This window comes from Bubalus kerabau, chromosome 13, assembly GCF_029407905.1.
Source record: "Bubalus kerabau isolate K-KA32 ecotype Philippines breed swamp buffalo chromosome 13, PCC_UOA_SB_1v2, whole genome shotgun sequence".
Classification (NCBI taxonomy): domain Eukaryota; kingdom Metazoa; phylum Chordata; class Mammalia; order Artiodactyla; family Bovidae; genus Bubalus; species Bubalus kerabau.
In genome coordinates this window covers 23,469,290-23,495,242 of record NC_073636.1, presented here as the reverse complement: position 1 = coordinate 23,495,242, position 25,953 = coordinate 23,469,290, and the positions used below count along the sequence as shown (strand labels likewise).

Here is a 25,953-nt window from a genome sequence, read left to right as displayed (position 1 = left end):
TTAATTCAACTGGTGGGATCCAAAAGGAGAAAAAGGACTCAAACTCTCAAAACTGCTGAAGCATCCTGAGTTATACAAGCATTTATTTGTTCCCTTCTACTTCCTCAGCAAGAGTAGGGAGTCAGGGAGGAGAAATGTGAGAAAGCTAAGAAGAAAATAAGCTTCACACAAAAGAAAGCAATAGTGGTGAGGGGATAAAAAGAACAGGAAGTGAGACACTGGTGGGAAAGAGAGAAGGTTTTTAGCTTAAATGTCTTTGAAAATAAACATCAATTGGGAAAGGAGCACCAATTGTAAATGGGCTAAGGTCGATAAGCTTCACTTACCCCTAAGATTTTGAATGTCTGTTATGCTTATTACTTTCTACCTGGTTGTCTATTTTGTAGTATTATGCCTGTAAATATTATTTCATTATTAGAAGTATACTTTTTGTCTTGGTTCAAATTTTATTTCTTCTTCACCTCTCTTAAAAGGAAACTTTAGACTGCTCACTAGATTTCCCCCTTTCAAGCCCTGCGTTCTATTCCTCCTGTATTTTGGGGGATGGAATAATGAAATGTATGAAACAGAGGCTGTAATCAAAAATTTAGTTTTCAAATATGCTTTTAGTTTTCAATATCTGGGGGAGGATAAGAAGGTAGCTGTTTCACGGATACTTGGGACGTTCCAGATAGATGCGCGATGTCTGTAACTGTCCACGTCTCTTAATCTGTGCCAATATCCGTATGGCTCCGCGGAGCAAGCCAGTGACTGAGAAGCAGTTTGCTGAGGCCCAGGTCTGGGGCTCCCGCTACCCTACTTCCGGCCCCGCCTCCTCTCCCGCGGTTGCTAGGAGACGTGATGTCACCGGAAGCGAGGCCTGGGATAGGCTGAGGCGGGGGAAGCCTCTCCCCCACCCCGCGCCGCGCTACCTAAGCGCCGGGCTCTGGCTCGCCAGCTGTTTGTAGGCCTGGGTAAAGGGTGAGGGTCAGCAGAGGGTAGGGCCGCCCGCGGCTCCGTCCGCGCTCTCACTGGACGAAGCGTTCGCCGTCTTCCGCCGCCCCTGCCTTCTGTCCAAGACCGGCCGCTGGGCGGGAGAGTCCGGGGCGGCTGCCCGTGCTTCTGACTGACAAGCAGTGTTCCCACAGTCCGCGCTGCCCGCCACGTCCCCGGGTCTCGGCCGGCGGCTCTGCGCGGCGCCTGACCTCTCCGAGCCCGGCGCGATGACAGCGCCCCGCTCCCGGCTGGCCCGGCTTCCTCCGCGCCGCCGGCCGGGACTCGTGCCGTTCCCGCCGCCGCTGCTGTTGCTGCTGCTGCTGCTGGCGGCCGCGGGGCCGGCGCACGGCTGGGAGAGCGGAGACCTGGAGTTATTTGACTTGGTGGAGGAGGTGCAGCTCAACTTCTACCAGTTCCTCGGGGTGCAGCAGGTAAGTGGGGCCGCCCGCTCGCTCGAAGGCTGCATCTCCCGGGCAGAAACGTGCGGGTCGGGGCGGAAAGGAGGGGGTGGGGCCGGCTCTGACCCGGTTTTCTCCGAGGGAGCCGGGCTTGCGGGGCAAGACTTGGTCGTCCTGGGCTCGGCTGCCGTCCTCTGTCCGATTGACCACGGTCTTCTCCTAACCTGCTTCAGAGGGAATGGCCTGCCTTCCCCAGTCCCTCACCGCCCGGCTCCCCTTCTCAAGTTCCGGTCTCCGTGACAGGCTGGACGGTGCCACCAGCCTGGGGTGGGGATCCCTTCTCTTTCCTCGGCCATTCTGGGGGAGATCCTTGCAGCCTGCTGTGCTGCAGGAAGGAGGAGTGGTGGGGTAGATCTTTTACTCTTAAACCCTTTCTCTTCCTGCCTCTCTGATTGTGGAAAGGTAGTCGTGTCTCCCTCTAAATTTTCACCTTCCCAGTTACCCTTTTCCTTTTAAGAACCTCCTTTCCTGTCTTTCCGGAAAGGTAGGAATGCCTCTTAGTTGGCGTCTGGGTTGCAGAAGTTTTTCTCGCGCTGTACTTTGTAATGTGTGTAGCCTGTTGGATTAGGCAGTTGTAGCCCCGTTTAGAAATCTGCAGGAACTTGAAGCCTCTACCGTGTTTGTTCGGGGAGTCGGGAAAGGAGCCATCAAGAGCTGGGGCAGTAGAGGCACTTGGGGTGCTCCAGGAAGAGGAGCTCAGCCAGTAGCACAGGATCGTTTTCTTTTTCTTTTCGTTTCGTTTTCTTTCCTTCTTCAGCTCGACTTTAACTTGTCTTTTTTTTTTTTTTTCTGATTGCTTTCACTCTGGGAGTGCTGAATGACTCCTACTGTGAAGATGCCATTTCACTGGTTTAACGATTATGCGGTGAAAGAATTTGAGACCTTCTGATTGAGCCCTTCATAAAAATGCTTTGAATAGTTAGGGGGCAAAAAGGTATTAATGTTTACCCACAACTGTTATTCGGGGCACACTTGCCGTGACCAGAGGTGAAATGTACATTTCGCCGCAACACGTTATCATAGATGTGTGTGAACTGTTCGGCTTAACACCAAATGGAAATTTACTTTTCAATTAAATATAAATGAATATAAAAATGCTGTTGCTGCGGCACCATGACTTTAACGAATTTCAATTTTGTAAGAGTTATGAAGTAGTTTAAACATTGCACACTTAAAATTCTTACATGCAAACAATTTTGTGTTGTTTGTATTCATTATTTTAATCTGGTGCCACTTACTGCTAGTTAGAGACAAAGTGTACCTTATTTCAAAGTAAATAGTGATGCAATATGTGTAAGAATCATTAGTGAAATGTAACTCTGAAGACTCTTAAGAATGCCTTTAATACCGAGAATATTTTTATTAGAATTTACCAAAATTGATTAAATTCTGTAGCTAGAGTCTTATGCATAACCTATCCAAAGATTTTGAAAGATATTTTCTAGTTACTCAAGGAAACCTTTTAAGAGCCCCTTTACGAGGATACAGAAACTTAGTAGCAGTGGTTTGAATTTTAGATTATGTGATCTAGCTTGCATGTGAAGTCTCTCATAGAATTTTCTGGGAAAATAAGCATAAATAATTGAGAAGATGCCATGTGGAGGTAGAAGTTGAGTAGAAGGATCCAGGAAATTGTTTTCATCTGTTTCTCTACCCAATTGTTTTGAAATTGAAAAGAATGCAGAAGAAACTTTATTTTACCTAAGCAAAGAACCTGATTGGAACAGGTTCTTTACATTGACTCCTAATTTTCTTGGAAGACTTTCAGGAGACCAAAAATTTGGTAGAGACAAAGGCAGCCTGTCTTAGGTCCATAATATGTAATTTTCAGGCCAGAGACAGCCAATCTCTTTTGACTAGCCAGATGTGAAGAACCAGAGCTAAGTAGGTAGGTTAGTCAGAAGTGGTGACCAGGCTCTACCGCATTTAATCAGTTTTGTCATCATTCATTCAACAGAGATTTAGTTCATGTCTACTAAATTTTAAGCACTGGGAATTGGCCAGTATATAAAATAATACCCCTGAACTCAAACAAAACTCACGTTTTGGTAGGGGGAAACAGATAGTAAACAACCAAACAAGTAAATATAAATGTCAGATGCTCAGAAAAGGCCTCAGAAGGAAGTAAGGGAGTGAGCCATGTGGATAAATGCATTCAAGGAAGGCAACCAGTTAAATGCAGAGCTCTTGGAGCTTGCTTAGTATTGGAGCAGGGTATATGGTGAGGACAGCAGTAGATGAGATTAGAGTCATGGCTGGTCAGGGAACAATCTTCTAGGGCTTCAAATGTCATTATAAGGACTTTGGCTATTATAAGTAACTTGGGGATGGAGTGGGGGTTTGAACAGAAGAGGTACATGCTTTGACTTAAATTTCAAGGTGATCATTGAGTTGGAGATTATATGTATGTTGTTAATTATTGGATAATTGTGTAAAATATACTGAACCTGTGTGGTGCAAAGTGGTCAGATTCTGGATATAATTTGAACATAGAGTTGACAGGATTTTGCTGATAGTTTGCATGTAAGATGAGGGGGTTGATAAGTTGAAGATAACTGGAAAGCTTTTTCTAAACCTCAGAAAGTCAATAAATATTTTGTCTAATTGCACTTGTCGCTTATGGAGATGGAGAATCTGGGAATAGAAGTAGGTATAGTTTGGGGAAAAAAATCAGTAATTGAGTTTTGGTCATGCTAAATTTGAGGCGTCTAATGAACTTCCAGGTTGAGGTGGTGTGTAGGCAGTTGGGTACCCAAGTCTGGAATTGTAAGAAGGATTTGGCCTGTAGTTAATAAATTAGGGAGTCCCTGGCACTTCGTAGGTAATTTAAAGTCAGAAAACCAGGTAAGTTCACCAGGGGTGTGTGTGCTAAGTTGCTTCAGTTTGTGTCCGACACTATGCGACCCAATGGACTGTAGCCTGCCAGGCTCCTCTGTCCATGGGATTCTCCAGGCAAGAATACTGGAGCAGGTTGCCATTTCCTTCTCCAGGGGACCTTCCTGACCCAGGGACCGTCTCCTGCATTGGCAGGCAGCTTCTTTGCCACCAGTGTCGCCAGGGGAGTGAACTTAAAAAAAAGAGAAAAGAGGGGTCTGGGAGCTGGACCATGAGGGGAACCAGCAAAGGAAATGGAGAAGGAACGGCCAGTGAAGTCGGAGGCAAACCAAGAAAAGATCGTCTTTTTCTCTTTCAGGTGGAGAAAGTATTTTAAAGAGAAGATAGAGATCAGCTGGGTTAAATGCTGATGGTAGTTCAAATAAGATGAGCTCTAGATGTTGAATTGAACAGCGTGGAGGTCATTAGCTACCTCTTCTAAAGCGGTTTCAGTGGTATGATGAGATCAGTAGATTAGTTGTTTGGGGTAAGGAGAGAAGGACAATTGATAGAAAAATCTTTTTGTGATCTCCATACCCTGAACTAAACGCCAGGGATGATTAGAGGCTGAATGTGGTGTCCATTGTATCCTCTTTTCCACCAGGTCTGAAGTAACTTGCTCAATCACTCCCTAAAATCTATAATTGGAATAATCAGTGCCTTTTAAGAACTTGAACCAAACCATTTACTCACTTATGACCTTGTGAAGTTAGTTGCCTCATTTTTAGGACAAATGGTATTTTCTTTATTTACTTCATAGCACACACTTAAATATTTACTGAAAGAAAAATATAAACATGGTAACTAAAATTAAACAGTAATTCACTGAAAAAGTAATTGCTTGACAGTTTTTATGTAATGGGTTATATTTATTAATATATGACCTTTTATTGCTCTCATAAAGCGAAGGAATTCCTTTCGATGTATTCCTAGGCTTCAAATTGGTTCTAAAAGATTTCAAAGGGATTCCAGAAGTTTTTAGTGGAGGGATGTTTACAGGTGACATGCCAGAGGCTCACTATATTTTAGAATGACTTTAATTGTCCACAAGGCTTTTGTATTTGGATATTGCATCTTTTTAGAGGATACAGGGTAGAAGATTAGAGGAATGTAAGGGGGAAAAGTGTTTATATCTTTCATTAGTAACTAAAATTCTAGATCCCCAAACAATATTTATATCCCCTCTAACAGCTCCTACTCCTTGGACACCTGTATTTCTTGTGGGGTCAATGGCAATTCTGCATTTTTTTTTCATTGTCTTTGGGACCATGACTTTCTTTATACTTTGTACAGGGTTCTAGCCAACAATAAGTACTCCATAGTCATTAAAAAAAATCTTTGAATTGAAATTTTAACAGGCTAAGTTATCTTAAATTTTGCAGTGTTTACTTTCTGATGAAATTAGAGTACTTGGTCCCAATCATTACAGATTTCTATTCATAGAACTAGAAAATGTGTCTCTTTCTCTTATAAATTTTTAAGTAACTGCATCCTTACATTCAGATGAACACTGAAACCTGATTAAAAGAGGAAAACTATTAAGTGACATATGTTTACAGAATGTTGGACTTTAGGTTTTTAATCAGAATTAATCTTTTAAGCTCTTCCAGTCTGTATTTCAGATACACAGATGTGTAAATGCACAAAGTAGCAGCCTGTATTAGGGAGGGACAGTTACATTGCACTTATCCTATATATATATCTCCAAGGGGAGCATCTTCCTTAAAGAAACACTGATGATCTCTTGACCCATCTCTTTAATCTTTCCATGGATGAGTGAGTTACCTTGTTGGAGGGTGATGGCCTTTCCTCTGATTGGGGTGTGTCCGTCACTCAGTTGTGTCCAGCTCTTTGTGACCCCAATGGACTGTACCCACCAGACTCCTCTGTCCATGGAATTCTCCAGGCAAGAATACTGGAGTGGCTAGCCATTCTCTTCTCCAGGGGATCTTCCTGACCCAGAGATTGAACCCGGGTCTCCTGCATTGCAGGCAGATTCTTTACGGTCTGAACCACTAGGCGAAGCCCTTTGATTAGGGAGAGCTAACTAATTACAAAGCTGTAAGTAATGAGGCTCATTCTCTTCTCTGCCCTAGACCAGTAAGAAAGTTATTATCTGGGCCAGACTTTCTCTTGAGTGTACTGTCTCAATGCCTAGGATGGAGATGGAAGGGCAAAAATTGCTAGCAAGCCTCTTTGGCTCTCATACATAATCTCAATTCACCAATAGCTTTTCATCAATAAAGGTGCTGTGTGATCTCTATTTGCCTGACCTGTGTGTTCAGGTTTTTGGGTGGGGAAAAAGTGCAGAGTCATTAAAAGGGACTTCTCAAACCCCAGTACACTGCTTTGTAGAAATAAAAAGGAAGATTTCTTTCATAAATGAGTGGTGAACCCATACTATATCAGTTCTCTCCAGTGATTTTTGTGTTAGATTCCACTGATCTTGTGGTGTTAGTTGAATATAGTTCAGTCTGTCTCTAATGAGTCTGTTCCCTTAGAAATCTGTCATGTAATAATCACTCCCTGATTTTCATTGAAGAGTCCAAAATTATTAATTTGGAGAAAGATATAATACAAAATCTGGAATGGTAGATAAACTTCTAGTCATTTATATTTCTGATGTAAAGCATATCATGTCTAAAGTTAGAGCTGAATAAATATTTGTTCAGTTTTATACGTATTTGCCTGAGATTGGACTATTGTGAAATTGGTTTTTCTTATGTACACACTGTTTAGTGGAGATTGCCTGGACATACTTTATGGGGAAAAAGCAAGTCTGTTGGGAAACTCTTGCCACATAGTCTAGAGCTGATTGAACAGAAGAGTCTAGAGCTGATTGAACAGAAGTCCTCTTTTAGTTGTTTATTTTTATGCTATTCTTTTCTTTTTTTAAAAAAAGATTTATTATTTTTTAAATTATTCTTGATCGCACTGGGTCTTTGCTGCTGCTCATGGGCTTTCTCTAGTTGCCGCAAGTGGGGACTACTCTTCGTTGTGGTGCACAGGCTTCTCATTGCGGAGCAGGGGCTCTAGGTGCATGGACTTCAGTAATTGTGGCTCATGGATTCTAGAGCATGGGCTCAGTAGTTGTGTTTCATGGGCTTAATTGCTCTGAGGCATGTGGGATCTTTTCATTCCAGTCCCAAAAAAGAGCAATGCCAAAGAATGTTTCAACTACTGTGCAGTTGCACTCACTTCACATGCTAGCAAGGTAATGCTCAAAATCCTTCAAGCCAGGCTTCAACAGTATGTGAACCAAGAAATTCCAGATATACAAGCTGGATTTAGAAAAGGCAGAGGAACCAGAGATCAAATTGCCAAAATCTATTGGATCACAGAAAAAGCTAGAGAATTCCAGAAAAACATCTGCTTCATTGATTAAAGCCTAAAGCCTTTGTGTGAATCACAACAAACTGGAAAATTCTTAAAGAGATGGGAATACCAGACCACCTTACCTGCCTCCTGAGAAACCTGTATGCAGGTCAAGAAGCAACAGTTTGAACCAGATATGGAACAATGGACTGGTTCCAAATTGGAAAAGGAGCACATCAAGGCTGTGTATTGTTAGCTTGCTTATTTAACTTATATGCAGAGTACATCTTAAAATGCTGGACTGGATGATGCACAAGCTGGAATCAAGATTGCCGGGAGAATGTTAATAACCTCAGACATGCAGATGACACCACCCTTGTGACAGAAAGTGAAGAAGAACTATAGAGCCTCTTGATGAAGATGAAAGAGAAGAGTGAAGAAACTGGCTTAAAACTCAACATTGAAAAAATGAAGATCATGGCATCTGGTCCTATCACTTCAGGGCAAATAGATGGGGAAACAGTGCAAACAGTGACAGACTTTATTTTCTTGGACTGCAAAATCACTGTGGACGATGACTGCAGCCATGAAATTAAAAGATGTGTGCTCCTTGGAAGAAAAGCAATGACAAACCTAGACAGTGTGTTAAACAGCAGAGACATTACTTTGTCGACAAAGGTTTGTTTAGTCAAAGCTATGGTTTTTCCAGTGGTCATGTATGGATGTGAGAGTTGGATTGTAAAGAAATCTGAGCACTGAAGAATTGATGCTTTTGAACTGTGGTGTTGGAGAAGACTCTTTAGAGTCCCTTGGACAGCAAGGAGATCGAACCAGTCAATATTAAAGGAAATCAGCCCTCAGTATTCAGTGGATGCTAAAGTGAAAGTTGCTCAGTTGTGTTGTACACTTTGGGACCCCATGGACTAATCAGTCCATGGAATTCTCCAGCTGAAGCTCCAGGATTTTGGCCACCTGATGTGAAGCGCTGACTCACTGGAAAAGACCCTGATGCTGGAAAAGATTGAAAACAGGAAGTGAAGGGGCAACAGAGGATGAGATGGATGGATGGCATTACCAAATCAATGGACTTGAGTTTGAGCAAACTCTGGGAGATGGTGAAAGACAGGGAACCTTGGCTTGGTGCAGTTCAGGGGTTGCAAAGAGTCGGACACAACTGAGGGACTGAACAACCACCACATGTCGGATCTTCCCAGACCAGGGACCATGTCCCCTATGCTGGGAGGAGGATTATTAAGCACTAGACCACCAAGGAAGTTCTTTCCCCTCACCTTTACACTAATTACAAGAACAATCCTAGAATAGTTTGTCTTTTATTTAGCCACATCACTCAGCATGTGGGCTCTTAGTTCCCTGAGCAGGAGTGGAACCCAGGCCTCCTGCCCTAGAAGCTCAAAATCTTAACCACTGGACTACCAGGGAAGTCCCAGTTTGTCTTTTATTATTCATAGACACACCCTAAGCTGAACAGGGAAATTGGAATTGCCCTTTATTGCAATTATTCATAGAGATAGATTCTAAAATCTTTTCATAAAAGTCACCACCTTACCCAGTGATTGGTGTGATGTGAATTGTAACATCATATGTTTTATTAATTGTTGGGACTGATACACAGGAGGCTTCCTTGGTGGCTCAGAGGATAAAGTGTCTGCCTGCAATGCAGGAGACCAGGGTTTGATCCCTGGGTTGGGAAGATCCCCTGGAGAAGGAAATGGCAACCCACTCCAGTATTCTTGCCTGGAGAATCCCATGGACAGAGGAGCCTGGCGGTCTACAGTCCACGGGGTCGCAAATAATCGGACAGGACTGAGTGACTTCACTTCTTTCTTTTCACTTTATTGCTGTTATTCATAGAGATAGATTCTAAAATCTTTTCATAAAAGTCACCACCTTACCCAGTGATTGGTGTGGTGTGAATTGCAACACTGTATGTTTTATTCATTGTTGGGAATGATATGCAGGATGGGATAGAGGTAAGGGTAGATACTTGATTGCAAGAGGAGAACTTCTGTGGCGGTTGTAAGTAACACCAGGTGATAAAATCCTAGTGTCTGTATTAAGACTGGTCTCAGCTCTATGTTTTCTATCAATGAACTATGTACTCTGCAGACTGCTACTATATGGTCTTGGGAATCTTTTTCTAAGTGAGGCCTTACTGGGTCTATTTGAACAATGATGACATTAATTAATTTTACCCAGAATTAAAAACAACTCCAAAGCTTTTCTTGTATAGAGGTGTGCAGAGAGATGGAAGTAAAGGAGTTGAAGTGGAAAGGGACTTCTAATTGGGTGAAGCAAGACCCCATACCCTTTTATAATGAATCCAGTCCTTTCTTTATTTTCATCAAAACACTTCCTTATGAAAGATGGGTCCTACACTAATGGATGTAAAATATGATTATGTTTTAAGTAACATCATAGTATGCCATTTTAAGAGCTAAATTTTTTTAAACATATTTACTGAAATTTTTGTGTAATCGTGTCTCTAGGATTTAATTAGAAATTTAATCTAAAATTTGTGTCTCATTCTCCTTAATACTACATTAAATAAGGTTAGGACTCATTCACTTAACATTTCTGATTACCAACATCCAGCAACTGGAATCTCGTATGTAATCAGACATGTTGCAAAAGCAAGGGCATGCCGCAGTCGACATTTCTGTTTAGAGAGAATATATGCATAAAACAATGTGCTTCATTATCAGGCAGACTCCTATGTTAGTGCCAGTGAGGCAGTGGGCATAAAGTTATGTGCAGCTACACAGTCAGCTAATAGAATTTCAGTTAAATATTAAAAGAGTCTAAGATCAAGAATTAAATAAAGGACACGTCATGGTATAAGCAGCAATATTAAAATGGAAAAGAAGCAGTACTAAATAATGCCGCTGAGGGCAAACACTAGAATTCTAAAAGGGTGTAATTTTTTAATTTTAGTTAAAAAAAATTCTGGAATACATGCAACTCCTGGTTATAGAAAACACAAGAATTTTCTACCTGAGACCCCACTGTGATGTGTAGTGAGCAGTTGTCAAAATGAGTTGAAACCAGAATAATTTTTGTTGTCGTTTATTGGGACCATCTAAACAGACCATAGAAAAATCCTAGCGTTCATATACATGCCTGCTAAGGAGGGTAGATACTTCATATTCTAGCCAATACTTAAGGACTTCATACCATTAAAATGGATCAGGTTAAGAACGCTATCCCATGACCAATTACAAAGAAGCCTCTGACTTTTTGGGAATGAAAAAAAAAATTAAAACTTATTAGCAGTTATTTTTAGCTCCCAACTTTTAGTTAACAGATACAAGATTAGTGTTTAGGTTCTCCTCTGACTTAAAGTAGTGTTTTGTGTTAACACTGGTGATTAAATTTGATTTAAGGAAGTGACTATATGTATGTATAATGTAGGGCGACTGGAAAATTGTTGCTTGTACTTAAGTATGTCATAATGTTCAGATGATTGTCACGCTGTGCAGTTCTACAGTACTTCCACAGAGTTAGTGTGACTTTTTGTATTATACCTTTGGAAGTATATAAGGTTTAACTCAGAGTTAATTAGATCTGGAAATCAGTTTTTGTGGAAAGCTTCACAGGCTTTCAACAGTGCTGCCACTTCCCAAAACATTGTTGAAACTTATTTTGAATTGCTTTCAAAGCCTGTAACATATTTGGCAGTGTCTTCATTAACAGTGCATCTTTAAGATGAATTTGATTTTTGCCTATGGCTAATAGTCATCTGGAGCCAAACCTGGTGACTCAGTTGGGTTAACAAGCTGGGGTAAGTACCCTTTAGACTGATAAAGAGATCTGAAAATAAATTTCCAGTAAGGCTCATAAGCTGTTTTGAGGACTGTTGTCAAAGAAGAATTCCAGGGAAGTTTGGAGGGGTATCAACATGAAGTATTGGGTTGACTAAAAAGTTCGCTTGGGTTTTTCTATATGATCTTAAAACCCAAACAAACTTTTTGCCCAACCCAATAAATATGTAGCCTTACAAAGTAGCAGAATGTATTCCAGTAAATGGCTTTTGGAGTACTTATTACTTGGCGGGTAGCAAATTTTTAAAAGAATTCTTACCCATTGGAGAAAAATACGTAAATAAAAATTAATTTAATTTTAGAGGTGGGAAAATATTGAGCTTAAACTATTCTAATTATCTGCCTGCTTTTAATATTTAAAATAAGGGTCATAAAAGTACTCATTATATTTATCTAATAATGCTAGTGAAGGCTGGAGTGGCAGAGGAACCAGTATAAATGTTAGGGATAGAGACAGTAAGTGAGAATATCACTGAAGGAGAAAGTAAGACATATACAGAGAGAGGGAAATGTACATGGGGAAAAAAACAACACATCAGTATAAATACTCTGATGGAGTAATATCTCCATCTTGTGGCCTTTTTCGTATATTGTTGTTAAAAATGTTGAGGGGTTGTATTTTCACAACTGTAGGCATAAGTAAGAATAAAATATAAGTCAGATGAAAACAAAGTATGAGTCAGAGATATTTTGCAGTGTTTTGCGAGGCCCTTTGAGCCCAGGCCTCCTGGTGATATGCACTAAGCCCGTGTCTTCGGACATTGATGCCCTCCCTGGAGCAGCCTTAAGTTAACTTGAGTGTCTTTCAAATGTAATTTTCTTTGAAATGCCATGGTATGGAAAAGGGTGGAAGAGCACTGTGAAGGCAGGCAATTACAGTGTTTTTCTTCTATGGAAAATTTATAAGCCTGTGTGTGTGTGTATATATATATGTGTGTATACATATAAACGTAAAATTGTCCTATGTAATTACTCTCATCAAGATCTTTGCTCTACTAAAGATCGTTGTTCAGCTCTTTAGAACCAAAAGCATTACTTAACATATTGGTAAAAGAATCCAGATTTAAAAGACATCATTGAATTAGTGTCTTTCAGTTACTTGGTTACTTACTCTGGATGGTGGAATGACCATTAAGCATACCCAGTTTGTAGTAACTCAGAGGAATAGTTTAATGATTTGTAACAATCTTCTGTGTGAAGAGGATACACATGTCTTTGGAATGTATAAATACACAAACTCTGAGTAGACTGAAGTAATATTTTGAGATAAGGAAGTATTTTACTTACAAATCCTGACTGACATATATTTCAGGTTTTAGACAGATGACATTCATTTTAAAGTCATTGATGTCTTAGAGCACTGTTCAACACATAATACACAAGCCACATATATAACTTAAAATTTTCTAAAAGCCACATTTAAAAAGTAAAAACGAAACAGGTAAAATTAATCTTAATATATTTTACTTAATCTCATGTATCAAAAATATTTGAACATGTGTTCACATATTTTTTAAATTATTGAGACATTTTACACTTTGGCTTTTTTACTAAGACATCAAAATTTGGTATATATTTTCACTTTGCTTAGCACACTTCAATTTGAATATTTAATTTTGATTGAAAATACTTAATCTGTATTGAGATTTCATAGAATGTGCAGCTAACAAGTAGATTCATGTACTCAGGCTCTTCCAAACATACTTTAAAAAGCTTTACAGTAACTGAAGCAAATGACATTTAAAAAATTTAAATATAAGTGACTCAAATAAAAAATTTGATTTCTGATTTACACTAACACATTTCAAGTGTTCAAATATGGCTAATGACTACCACATTGGATATCACAGCCTTAGAGAATGAACGTTTCTGTGTTGTATATATCTACATATTTTTGGATAAAATCACTGATTGCTGTTTCCATTTTGTCAGGGACATCATTTGTAAGTTTTGTTTTTGTGTTTTAACTCATGGTAGTTGTTGTTTTGCTTTGTTTTTAGATTGTTCCAGTTGTGCTAGATATCATCTTCCTATTCTGTCCGATTTACCCATTCTTCTCTTCGGCCTGTAGAGGCTATTAGTATAGTCTGTGCTGCTCTTCTCAGGAGAGGGGGTTCAGAAGGTCATGCATAGAGGCCTGTTTGCTGAGGGTGTTTTCAGTAATCAGCTTCATCCAAATTGGTCATTTACTTTTGCTGACTTGCCTGTTACATTTTGTAATTTTTTAAAGTATTATTAAGTTAATATGTTAGGTCTTTAATGACACTCTGACCAGGAAATCACGGGTGTTCCTACTTTGTAATTTTAACTTTGAGGTTGCCTGGTCTCCCTAGTTACTCTGAAACTCACCCATCAAATACATTATTAGCTATGAAATATTCAGTACATTCTCTACTGTCATCTATTTTGATTATTATAATATCTTTCATTAAATAATTTAAAAAGGGATTTCCAGATGCAGTTCTATTTGTGCCATTCTTTTTGCTCTTTATACTATCAATTAGGGATTCCAAAGGCATTCATGTCCACTGGCCAGCCGCCTTTGCCACTACCACATAGCTCCTAAACATACTGCTTTATTTTGGACTGATTAACTAATTGCTGATCCTTTCCCCTTTTCCTTGGTAATTTCATAAACAAGTAAGGAAAGGAAGTAGATCATTGTATTAGTGGTTCTTATACGTGGCTATTATTGTTTTAAATAGTCCTGGCATAGGAAAGAAATTGCATTGGGGTCAGAGATACTAAAAACTCGATGCTAAGGGGAAAAACAAAAATTAAAGAACCTATATAAAATCCTGAAGTTAAAAGAGACCTCAGCAATATCTAACCTATTTCTTCATGTAGCAGTCTCTTTCTGTAGCTCTCCCAGAAGATGATCATCCATTCTGTTTTATTTATGGCTAACAATGGTGGGAGGGATTATGAAACAACCTGTTAAGTTTTTGATGAAAGTACTCAACAGAAATTTTATTCTTATGTAAAGCCCCAAATCATAATTCTTACACCCATCTTCAACTTTAATTACTGTCTTCTTTTGGAGTACCCCTGAATACATATATATATTTCCTCTAAGTTATTTTCTTTAATGCCTTAAAATAAAATGCACAAGAGAAATAATTACCTTTGATTCTCTCCACAACAGTAATTTTTAAAAAACTGAACAAACCACGGTTTTTTGTATAGCATTTATACCTCAATAAAGTTGGGTTTTTGTTTTGTTTTGTTTTTTAAATACAGGCAAGCTGAGAAGCCTACTTGATTTCATAGTCTTTAGGTATGTCTTAAATCTACCCTGGAGAAGACCCGAGCCACTGTTGTTCCAGTTGTCTTGGAACTACACCGAGCGTGATTTGAGGTTACTATAAATAATGCTCTGGGCTCATCAAAGTTAGCAACAGGAAATTTCTGAACGTTGTAAACATAAGATGGTTTCGGGTATGCCTGCTCTGATATTGTGGACCACAGGGTTAATTTAGTTGTGCCTAGAAGTCTCAAAGTGAGACCCGTGCGTACAGCTGTGCAGGTTGTGTGTCTGTGTCAAACCTATCAAGATATAAAGATGTTTTAGACTGAGGTTTTTATGAAGACTGACACACAGATAATTCAACTGAATAGGAAATAATTTCTCTTTCATAATTAAAATGTTGTATTTAGGTAGAATTTTAGTTTTCAGGTCTATCCTGAGTGGGTGTTTCTCTCTCCTTTCTATTCACCTGTCCTCCCTAGAGGCTCTGTAGTGGCTTTTACTTCTTTCCCTGAGATACCTAGACAAGCCTCAGGTCTTACATAGGCAGCTTAGGGCTCCCTCCTGAGGCCATTGCAGATCCAGATACCAAGCCTGCAGATTGCTTGGCCTGGTTTCAGCTGTTGTGCAGAAACTGTGGTCTCTTAATATCTCAGATACATAATATTTTATGAGCTGCAGCTTCAGGCAGTGGCTTTCTCAACTTTTTACACCTTTTTCCACGAGCGGTGGAGTCCCACTGCACCCCTTGGTTTCCGGCATCATCCTGGCTCTGACCCCAGGCCTTTTGTAGAAGTACTTTCAGTCCTCATTGCTCTGTGGAACACAGACTTTTCACTTCTTCTGCCTACTTCACAGGTGTGGAGTCCAGGCTGTTAGCTTAAGCTCTGTTTGTGGCTACAGGTTTCCATTAGTTTTTGTCTACAGAGATACTTGACTAGTTTTGATCATGGCTGTATGGTTAAGATTTTCTCTTCGTTTCATCTAGATACATATTCCGAGTAGGGTTTAGGAGGAGATCCCTCAAGTATTTGCAGTGCTACTTTGACTCCTGAATATTTTTAAAGCTGCACTTCTTTTAAAATTATTACTATTTTTAATGCCATTTTCCTTTTACCTAAGAGCCTTTTACCACTTGTCATCCAGAAATATAGTCAGGCCTATTATTCACAGCAGTATAAGAGCTGTTAGTTAGGCATTAAAAGGAACAGTAAATCATTCAGTTGTGTCCCTCTTTGTTCACTATTCCTAGGCTTGATCCAAGTCTGGGTGCTAAAACAGGCAAGTAACATTTCTAAAATAATCAGATACGACAGGTTTGAATATGGTAATAAGTAGGTCCGTTTCTTCAGAGTGATGTATATGGCCCTGTTACTGGAAATGTTCGGAGGAGAGTCCTGAGCTCTGTCTTGAATCTAGTTAGATTCAACTGTGCCAGGTGGGGAAATAGTTATTGAAACTCAGGTACATGTCAGAAAAACCACTTCTGGAGGAAATGAATGGTTCTGAGGATATATACAGGTAATTTTATTTTTGATGATTTAAATATATTCCAATCTCATACCTCTTAAAAAGACTGTCTTTTTCTGGATGTGAATACTATTATGTTCTCTTGTGGTCTTCAAAATGCACAAAACAAAAAATAGGACAGTGAGGGTTAATCTCACTGAAAACATTTTTGTAACCAACTTGGTGGACAGTACTAAAATCAAAGAGTTTCAGTGGATGTTAGCTTCATGCAACATATTTCAAATACCCTGTTCTTACCTGTATGAGGAGTTGTTCTTTAAATAGGTTTTATTACTTTTTTTAATGTAAAGGTAAAGAAAAGGGAAATTTTAAAAATCCAAAGAAAACCACTTTTTGATGTTTTTAACTATATATCATTTCAAATGTTTTTCCTCATATATGTATTTTTTTTACCTCAGTAACTGCTCATACTATTGACTGCCTAAAATTTCTTCCACCTCCAAAAGTTCTCTATGAGTACTTTTATATGAGTAGAGCATGCTAGCTGCTTTTTGAAAAATTGTGGTAAAATATGCATAACCTAAAATTTACCATTTTAATCCTTTTTTAAGGATTGGCATTAAGAAGATTCACACTGTTACACAACCATCCTCACTATTGATTCCTAGGACTTTTTCATCATCTCAAATAGAAATTCTATCTATTTTCTAAAAATGACTTACCCATTCCCTCTTCTCTCAGGCCCTAGTAACCTCTAATCTATCTTCTGTCTCTAAGAACTTGCCTTTTCCAAATATCTCATATAAGTGGAGTCATACAATATTTATTCTTCTGTGTCTGGCTTGTTTCATTTAGTCTTCAAGGTTAATCCATGGTGTAGAATGTCCCTGAATCATATTTCTTTTTATAACTGAATACTATTCCATTGAATGTATACATCACATTTTGTGGAATATATACATTGATTTGTTGATAAACTTGCTTCCACCTTTGGCTATTGTAAATACAGTTGACCCTTGAACAACGTGGGTCTGAACTACCAAAGTTCATTTATGGATGCTTTTCATTAATAAATAGTATAATATTACATGATCAAACAATTGATTGAATCTGCCAATGTGGGGGCTGAGTGTAAGTTGTATATAGATTTTTAACTGCTCAGAGCATCCATGCCCCTAAACACACACCTCCCCCAACCCCACCAGACATTGTTCAAGGGTCAACTGTAATGCCACCTTCAACACTGGTGAATAAGTATTTGAGCCCTTGCTTTTAATTCTTTTGGGATATACCTAGATGTAGAATTACAGGATCATATGGTATTCTATATTTGACTTCTTGAGGAGTTGCCAAACTCTCCCACCATGGCTGCATCATTTTACATGCCCACAAGCAATGAAGAAAGGTTCTAATTTTCTCCATAGTATCACCAGCATTTATTTATTTATCTATTGATAATAGTCTTCATAATGGATAAGAAGTGGTATCCTTTTCTCTAAATGATTGATGATGTTGAATATCTTTTCATATGCTTGTTGACTGTATGTATATGTTCCTTGGAGAAAAGTCTATTCAAATAATTTGCCCATTTTGGGGGGACTGTATTTTTGTTGAGTTATGGGAGTTTTTGGCGTATCTTGGATATTAATCCTTTGTCAGATACATGATTTGTGAACAGGGATTTTTTTTACTCTCTTGATAGTGTACTTTGATGCACAAAACTTTTAAATTTTGATGAAGTCCAAATTTATTTTTTTTCTCTTTGTTCCCTGTGTTTTTGGTGTCATGTCCAGAAGTAATTGCCAGATCCCACTTCAAAAAGTTTTCCAAAAAAAAAAAGTTTTGCAATGTTAGCTCTTACCTTTAAACCTTTGATCCCATTTTGAGTTAATTTTTGTGTATGCTGTAATATAAGGGTCCAGCTTCATTCTTTTGCACCTATTTTTCTGCTTCCTGCTTAACTATATATATTGTCTTATTTAATCTTTAAAACAATTCTGTCAAGTTAGATATTTAATCAGTGAGGAAATGGAATTTCAAAGACTTCCCCAAAACTAATCATTGATGGAATTAGGATTTACACTCTTGTCTTTTAGGTTCAAAAATTATAGCCGTTATTCTGTATCATTTCTTACTATTGAAATGCTATCTCTTCTTTAAAATCTAGCCTAAATTTAATCCCTTTATTAAGATTTTCCGTACTCTTCCAATCAAATATGACCACTCCATGGCAGATTTTTGTATAGACTCTTAATTTGTAATAGTATACTGTGAATGGTATGTATTTAGTGCATGGTGAGTGAGTTTTAGAATTGTGCTTCAAAATAACCTAACTGGTACCCTTACATGTAAAATATGAGCAGAAACGAAAAGGGTGGAAATAATCACAGAAAAAGGTAATTCAGTATTTTCCTTTTAAAAATCAATTGCACAAGTATAAAATGGGAAGATCTAATTTGTCTTTAGTAAAGATAAACGCTGAAGTTTTAGTTGATTGCAAACAGGCATCAGGCCAACAGTATTATGCATCTGCTTTTAAAAACCAGTTCTAGGTTGCATTAACATACATACTTGATCATACAAAGTGAGAAATATAAAGCAATCTAAAACAATATATTATGTACCTTCCTGGTAATAAATGGAGCTTTTTAAAAGTGGAGCTATAGTATAGTAGGAGTTCTGGGCATCTTGTCCAATGAAGAACATATTGAATGTGAAAAAGAAAGGCTAAGGGGTTGTATGATCTCTGACTTTGAATATTAGAATTAAGAGATACATAAACTGTTTACTTACAATCTTTCATTTTGGAATAATTTTACACTTAATGAAAAAGTGGCAAAAATAATGCAGAGTTCCCTTATACCCTTCTGCTAATTTCCCCAAATTTCTTACATAATAAAATGATCAAAATCAGAAAATTAAGATTGATACAGTATTGTTATAGAATCTGCCTGCAATGCAGGAGACCCCAGTTTGATTCCTGAGTCAGGAAGATCTGCTGGAGAAGGGATAGGTTACCCACTCCAGTATTCTTGGGCTTCCCTTGTGGCTCAGCTGGTAAAGAATCCACCTGCAATGTGGGAGACCTGGGTTTGGTCCCTGGGTTGGGAAGATCCCTGGAGAAGGGAAAGGCTACCTACTCCACTATTCTGGTCTTGAGAATTCCATGGATAGTATAGGGGTCTCAAAGAGTTGGACATGACTGAGCAACTTTCACTTTGACAATATTTAACTAATAATAGTAATAATCTTATTCAGATTTCATCAGTTGTCCTACTAGCATCTTTTTTTCTGATCCTGAATCGTAACATTTTGTTCTTATCTCATTGATATTCTGTACTCTGGGACAGTTCCTTAGTCTTTGTTGTTCTTGACTTTGATACTTCTCAAGAGTATTGGATTAGTTATATTTTAGAATGTCCCTCAATTTGTTGTTGTTGTTTAATCGCTGTGTTGTATCCAACTCTTTATGCCCCCCCTGGACTGTAGCCTGCCAGGCTCCTCTGTCTGTGGGATTTCCCAGGCAAGAATACTGGAGTGGTTTGCCATTTCCTTCTCCAGGGGATCTTTCCCACCCAGGGATCAAACCCACTTGGCAGGCAGTTTCTTTACCACTGAGTCACCAGAGAAACCCATCCCTCAATTTGGGTTTGTCTAATGTTTTTCCTTAACTAAATTCAGGTTATGCATGTTTTGCATGAATACTATGGAAGTGACGTTGTACCCTTTTCAGTGGAACGTATCACCAGGCCTATGATGTCACATTACAGATGAGCTTCACTTTGATTTCTTGGTTATGTGTGCCAAATTTTTTCATTGTAAGACTACTAGATTGGTACAAAAGTAGTTGCAGTTTTGGACCATGAATTTTATATCATTATAACTAGGCTTAAACACATCTTTATTAATCAAAATAGGAACCATTACAATCAACACATTTTTGCCAGTGAGAAATGTTTCTTCCTGTAGCGTAAAAATCCATGCTTCAGCACTTGACGAACTCTTGGAAGCATTTTCTTTGCAAAAAGTTGTTGAGATGCTTGAAGAAGTGGTTGGCGAGAAGTCAGGTGAATATGGCAGATGAGGCAAAACTTTGTAGCCCAATTCGTTTAACTTTTGAAGCGTTGGTGTGACATGTGGTCCAACATCATGGAGAAAAATTGGGCCCTTTCTGTTGACCAGTGCTGGCTGCAGGTATTGCGGTTTTCAGTGCATCTCATCAATTTGCTGAGCATACTTCTCAGATGTAATGGTTTCAGTGGGATTCAGAAATTTGGCAGTGGATCAGGCAGGCAGCAGACTATCAAACAGTGACCATGACCTTTTTCTGATGCATGTTTCGCTTTTGGAAGTGCTTTGGAGCTTCTTCTTAGTCCAGCCACCGAGCTGGTCATTGCCAATTGTCATAAAATCCACTTTTCGCTGCATGTCACAATCTGATCAAGAAATGGTTCATTGTTGTGTAGAATGAAGAGAAGATGACACTTCAAAACGACGATTTTTTTTGATTTTCAGTCAGCTCATGAGGCACCCACTTATGGAGTTTTTTCACCTTTCCAATTTGCTTTAAATGCCGAATGACCACAGAATGGTTGATGTTGAGTTCCTTGGCAACTCCTCAGCTACGATGATTGCTCTCAGTTGTCATTGTCTACCTCCAGTGGCCAGGCACTCCTCCTCTTTGAGCTCGCCTCTCCTTTGCAAACATTCTTGAACCATCAGTGCAGCGAACCTTGGTTAGCGGTCCCTGGGCCAAGTGGTCTCCACTGCTTTACGACCCATTTTGAACCTGAATAAAAAATTGCTCAAATTTGCTTTTTGTCAAACATCATTTCTATAGTCTAAAATAAATATAAAATACACAGCAAGTCATAAGTAATTAACAAATCGAGAAATGTACATTAAAATGATGTTTAACATAGCCACATTTATTTAAGACTGTATTCCAATATTGACTGACAAAGTTCAACAGTGTAAAACAGCAATTACTTTTGCACCAACTCAGTACTATTTTCCCTTTGTTATTTTTCTTGTGGGAAAATACTTAAAGATTATGCAGATATCTTATTTCTCATCATTCTTTTGCCCAGTAATTTTAGCATCCATTGATGATTCTTGCCTGTGGTCAACATTACCATGCTACTATGGTATTTACCAAATGGTGATTTTTTGTTTGTTTGTTTCCATTATTCTTTCTATACTATAAGCAAGAGCTATCCCTTCTCACTGTTTGGTCAGTTACTTATGTCAGTATGGATTCATGAATATTTATTTTAATCTATAGGTTATGCTCCATTACTATCATTATTTTCTTACTCATACCACATTTAGCCATTAAGAACTTCTTCACATCAGATCCCTTGTCCTTTGTCTCACTTATCTGTGTTGTTTTTCAGGGCATTTATTTTCTGGCAACACAGGATATTCCAGATTTATCTTGTACTTTCGATACCCCCGGCCTGGCATCAGTCATTTCTCCATGGAGCTCTGGTTCTTTTTATTAAAGACTAATATTTAGAAACCAAAATATGGGCACCAAGTGTGCTTGCTGCTTCTGCGGTGTCCTTGTGTCTAGTATTGCTCGGTGGACAGACTAGGAGATATAGGTACACATATGGTTTGTCAGTGTCTGGATTTTGTGTCTTTTTTGTTGTTTACTGCTTTAACATTTAGCACACTATTTATCACTGTGGTTAATAGATATTTGTAACACACAATATAGAAGGGATTCCTCACGTAGAGAAGGTTAGATAGATAACTTAAGGACTTTCCAGTCCCATAAATCTGTTATGTTTTGATTCTGAGAAAGGTAAGCTGGGGAATTAGACAAAAAATCGATTCAGAATAATGAAAATCAAAAGCTATGGGAGAAGAAAGTTTTGATTATTACCAGAAACAGTCAAGGAATTGAAGGCCTAGAACAAACTCTGCTCAGCATAGTAGGTAAGCAAGAGAAGACTGATAGTCCTTTTATCCATTATGCGTTTTCGACTGACTTGGGTTGCATCAGTGAGCCTTGAGACAAATCCTCCAAGAAGCAAATGAGGATCTCCTCTTGACTAGAATTCTGTCTTTAATTTGCTTTCCATTATTTTCTACTTTATCCAGGTGGACCAGATCTATTAACAGTTATTTAATACCATATTTGGCTTCTCCTTCTGCAAAATCAGTCCCTTGAAAGTAACAGATTTTTAGGAGAAATAGGATTGAGTAGATCCCTCAAAATCGATGGAACTTTATAATAAGCACTAACGAAAACAAAAAATACTTAATTCCCACCAGCATTTGTATCTAGCAGCCAGTTTTTAGAACTCTCTTAAACTCTTTTGTTCCTGCTCCGTTATTTAAAATGTACATTTTTTAGGTCATTTGAATAAAAATTCAAAATATGATTCAGAGCAGAATGCTTTTCATTGATCTACAGGTTGAAAAATGGAGGAAATGTGCTTCTTCAGCAATATTCATAGCTTCATCAGATAGCTTTACATAGTTGAAATCATAGATGTTCTCAGAGCTACTAAACTAGGTACTGTTACGTGCTAGTTGCTTAGTCATGTCCAGCTCTTTGCAACCCCATGGATTGTAGCCTGGCAGGCTTCTCTGTCCATGGAATTCTTCAGCAAGAATACTGGAGCGGGTAGGCATTCCCTTCTCCAGGGGATCTTCCCAACCCAGGAATTGAACCCAGATCTCCTGCACTGCAGCCAGTTTCTTTACCATCTGAGCCATGAGATGTTCTTCTCTGATGGCTCAAAATAGGTATTACTTACATTAAAGGGAGGCATTTCTGTGAATTTTTAGCTTTTATTTTTTTTAAAGTTCTTCATAGGTTGCTAAGGCTTTAATTGCAAGACAGCTCATCTCCATTTAAAAAAATGAATGAGCTGGTTAGAGATCAAATTGGGCTAACACAACGTCTGCAGTATAAGGACATCATACCACTCTACTAATCACATAGAAGGTAGTTCAAGGTAAAGAAGCACATGTCAGCAGTAATTAACCTGCGGTAAACTTAGTAATTGATTGCTAACAAAAGTGCACTTCAGTGACAGTGTTTAACCAGAGTTGATATTTGCATTTTCCTATAGCTGTAGATGTTTCTGATACAGAGTCTTTGAGTAGAAGATGGCCCTGTGATGTCTGTAGTACTTTAGCCTTCAGATTCTCATGTTTTAGAAAGGTGCTTTTGGATTCTGGTTTTGTATATGTTTCCACAGTCTTTTATATTCCTTTCCCTTTTTCCTGTACCTTCTTCCATCTATTCTATTAGTCCCTGGCACTGTGCTGGTTTTATGGAATCTTTGAAAGAAGTATATAATGCCTGCCTTTAATAGAGAGGAGATAAATTTGGTTGCATTTCTAGACAAAATATAGCAGCTGATGGACTGCTCTGAGATGTGTGTAAACAGTAGGCCGGCCTGTGCTCTGGCATTGTGTAGTTTGGCTGAACATACTTCAACTTTAAGAAGTTGCTTACCCGAGTCTGACCAGGTTCTGAGTCAATCCTTTCACTTGCTGATTGACTTTCCCACTTTACGGAGAGACTTTCTGAATTTTGTAAATTACTGTATCAGTATGAGAGTACAACAAAATCCTGCTTCAAGACCTAATGGAAACTCCTGGAGAGTTTGCCTGTTTTATTTCTCTCCTTACTCCCTATTAAAATTTCCCTCCCTAATGGAGATGTGTTTCCAGGTGGCTACTGGCCTTTTATATTTTACATTTTTTAGTCTTCTTGAATATTGTATTACCTATTAAAAGTTAATGAAAATACTGAATTAATATTTGGTTGGTGAGGAAAGAGAAAGGTGGAAAGTCTTGAAGTAGAAGAGCTTTAGAAAGAAAACTTTTGATGTTTATCTAACTTACAAAATAATCCAAATGTTCCTATACAGAAACTAGACAACATTTAAAAAGAAAACTTTTGCAGTTTTGTATTATCTAAATGTTGACTTGATGTACACAATGTAGAAAAATAACTTAGGCATGGATCTTTTCCCTTGTCACTTTGAAAAGTATTTTCTTTCTTTCTTTATTACTTCCCTGTAGATTTTTCAAAGAATTTTTATATTAGACAACCTTGTCATTTTTCCAAAATAGAGAAAAGACTGATTATCATTCCTTATTATTCCAGGTGGGGACATAGAGATCTATAGTGATTAAGGACTGTTTGTAGGGTCCGTACTAGAACAAAAACTTGACTTAAAAATGTTATATTGGATGTATTAAGGTGTATTTGTTTTATTTAATGTGAAAAAATCATCATAACTGTCTGTTGTCTTCTGGGTATGTGTCATTTTGGTCCCGTGTACTGGGGATCAATTCTAAATTCGAGACCAAAATTGGCTCCAGAGATTAGAGGTTTCAGAAGAGAAACAGGAAGAGAGATTTGTACTTCTTTAAATCACACAAATACTTGCTTGGGCTAAATTAATAATTACTACTTTTGGAAACCATTTCTCATTCAGAATTTTATTTTAATCATATTATCGTTTATGTGTTCATAGAATAGAGAAGTCAGTTCCTGAAGAAAACCTAATAATAGTTGTTTTAGAGAAACTGAGCTTTGTAAATTAGACTGTCTATATTTCCACTTTAAGCTAAATGGTATTTACATGGTATAGTCTATTTCATTTTTCTTTTACATTTGCTGATTTTCTTTTTAAAAAAAATCACTTAATTTAAAATGCTGAATCTTGTCTGGCATTGAAGTACTAAGCACTGTGATTTACACTTCCGAGTGTGAAAATATGTGGAGGGAGTGGGAGGCCTGCTGTGTGACTGACCACCACATTCACTCCTACCTACAAAGAAGCGTCCTGTGCCCTGGCTCACTCCTGACAGCAGATTTGGAGTTGTCCCTGCTCCTTACCACTGGCCCCGTTTCCCCCTCATTGATGATGCTGGTCTCCATGTGCTGCTTTGCAGTGGCTGTGTTGTTGCTTTTATGGAAGAAAAGAGAAGTAGGGAAACCTGGCCTAAATTCAGGAACAGACTTAGAGAAAAGCAAAGGCTGCTAGCCCTCTCTTCCTCCACTGGCTTTATCACAACTCTTCAGTGAACAGCCGCCCTGCTAGATGAGGGCCGAATTCTCCAGCCCTTGCCTTTTGTTACCCATTGAGAAGAAACGAGAAAAGCCAGAACTGGGAAGGGTCCCTTGCTCCCAAAAGCAAGTATAACCTTTCAGACGGGTATTGATCTTTGTTAGGTTAGGAAATAAAGTATGTATTCCTTTAAACCCCACTTTAAAACCATCTGTTGGCATTTCCCAAGTATTCAATTAGCATTTTAAAAATTACCGCTATTGAGATTCGATGATAAATAACATGGCCAGGAGAAGTTTTGGCATGGAATTTTAACTAATAGTGGGATGATACTGGTACCTTCAGGAGCTAGGGGTAGTAGGGAAAAGAGTGTTAGGATTAATGAATAAATATTTATGTAAATTGCCTTAATTTACTATTTAACAGTACAGTTCTATACTTTTACCGTTGGCCCTCTTTATCTCATAGAAGCAAGACCTTTCACACATACTAAACAGTTCACAACGTTAGTCATTACCAAATATTTGCATGCCTAGTATATGATACTTTTCATAGAGTTTTATAGAGAGTGGAAGATATTAATACGATCCTTGCTCTCAAATATCATTTAAAGAGGATACCTGGCTGTATTTTGGAATTGGGAAGATGAATACAGTTTCCAGGGATAAAGATATTACTGTCTTTAAAAAAGAAAATCCAAAAAAAAAGAAAAATAAAAAAAAAGAAAATCC

The 25,953-nt window shown here is 38.4% G+C and overlaps 1 protein-coding gene across 2 annotated transcripts in view; it reads left to right on the top strand.

Annotated features, from left to right (window-relative positions):
- The first annotated feature begins 853 nt into the window (after nucleotides 1-853).
- The window catches only part of DNAJC1 (DnaJ heat shock protein family (Hsp40) member C1), a 181,973-nt gene continuing 156,873 nt past the window's right edge, over nucleotides 854-25,953 (top strand). For both annotated transcript variants that reach the window (XM_055543778.1, XM_055543779.1), the window contains exon 1: nucleotides 854-1,406. In XM_055543778.1, the coding sequence (XP_055399753.1) occupies nucleotides 1,203-1,406 (204 nt within the window). In that variant the 5' untranslated portion in view covers nucleotides 854-1,202. The remainder of the gene's footprint in view (nucleotides 1,407-25,953) is intronic.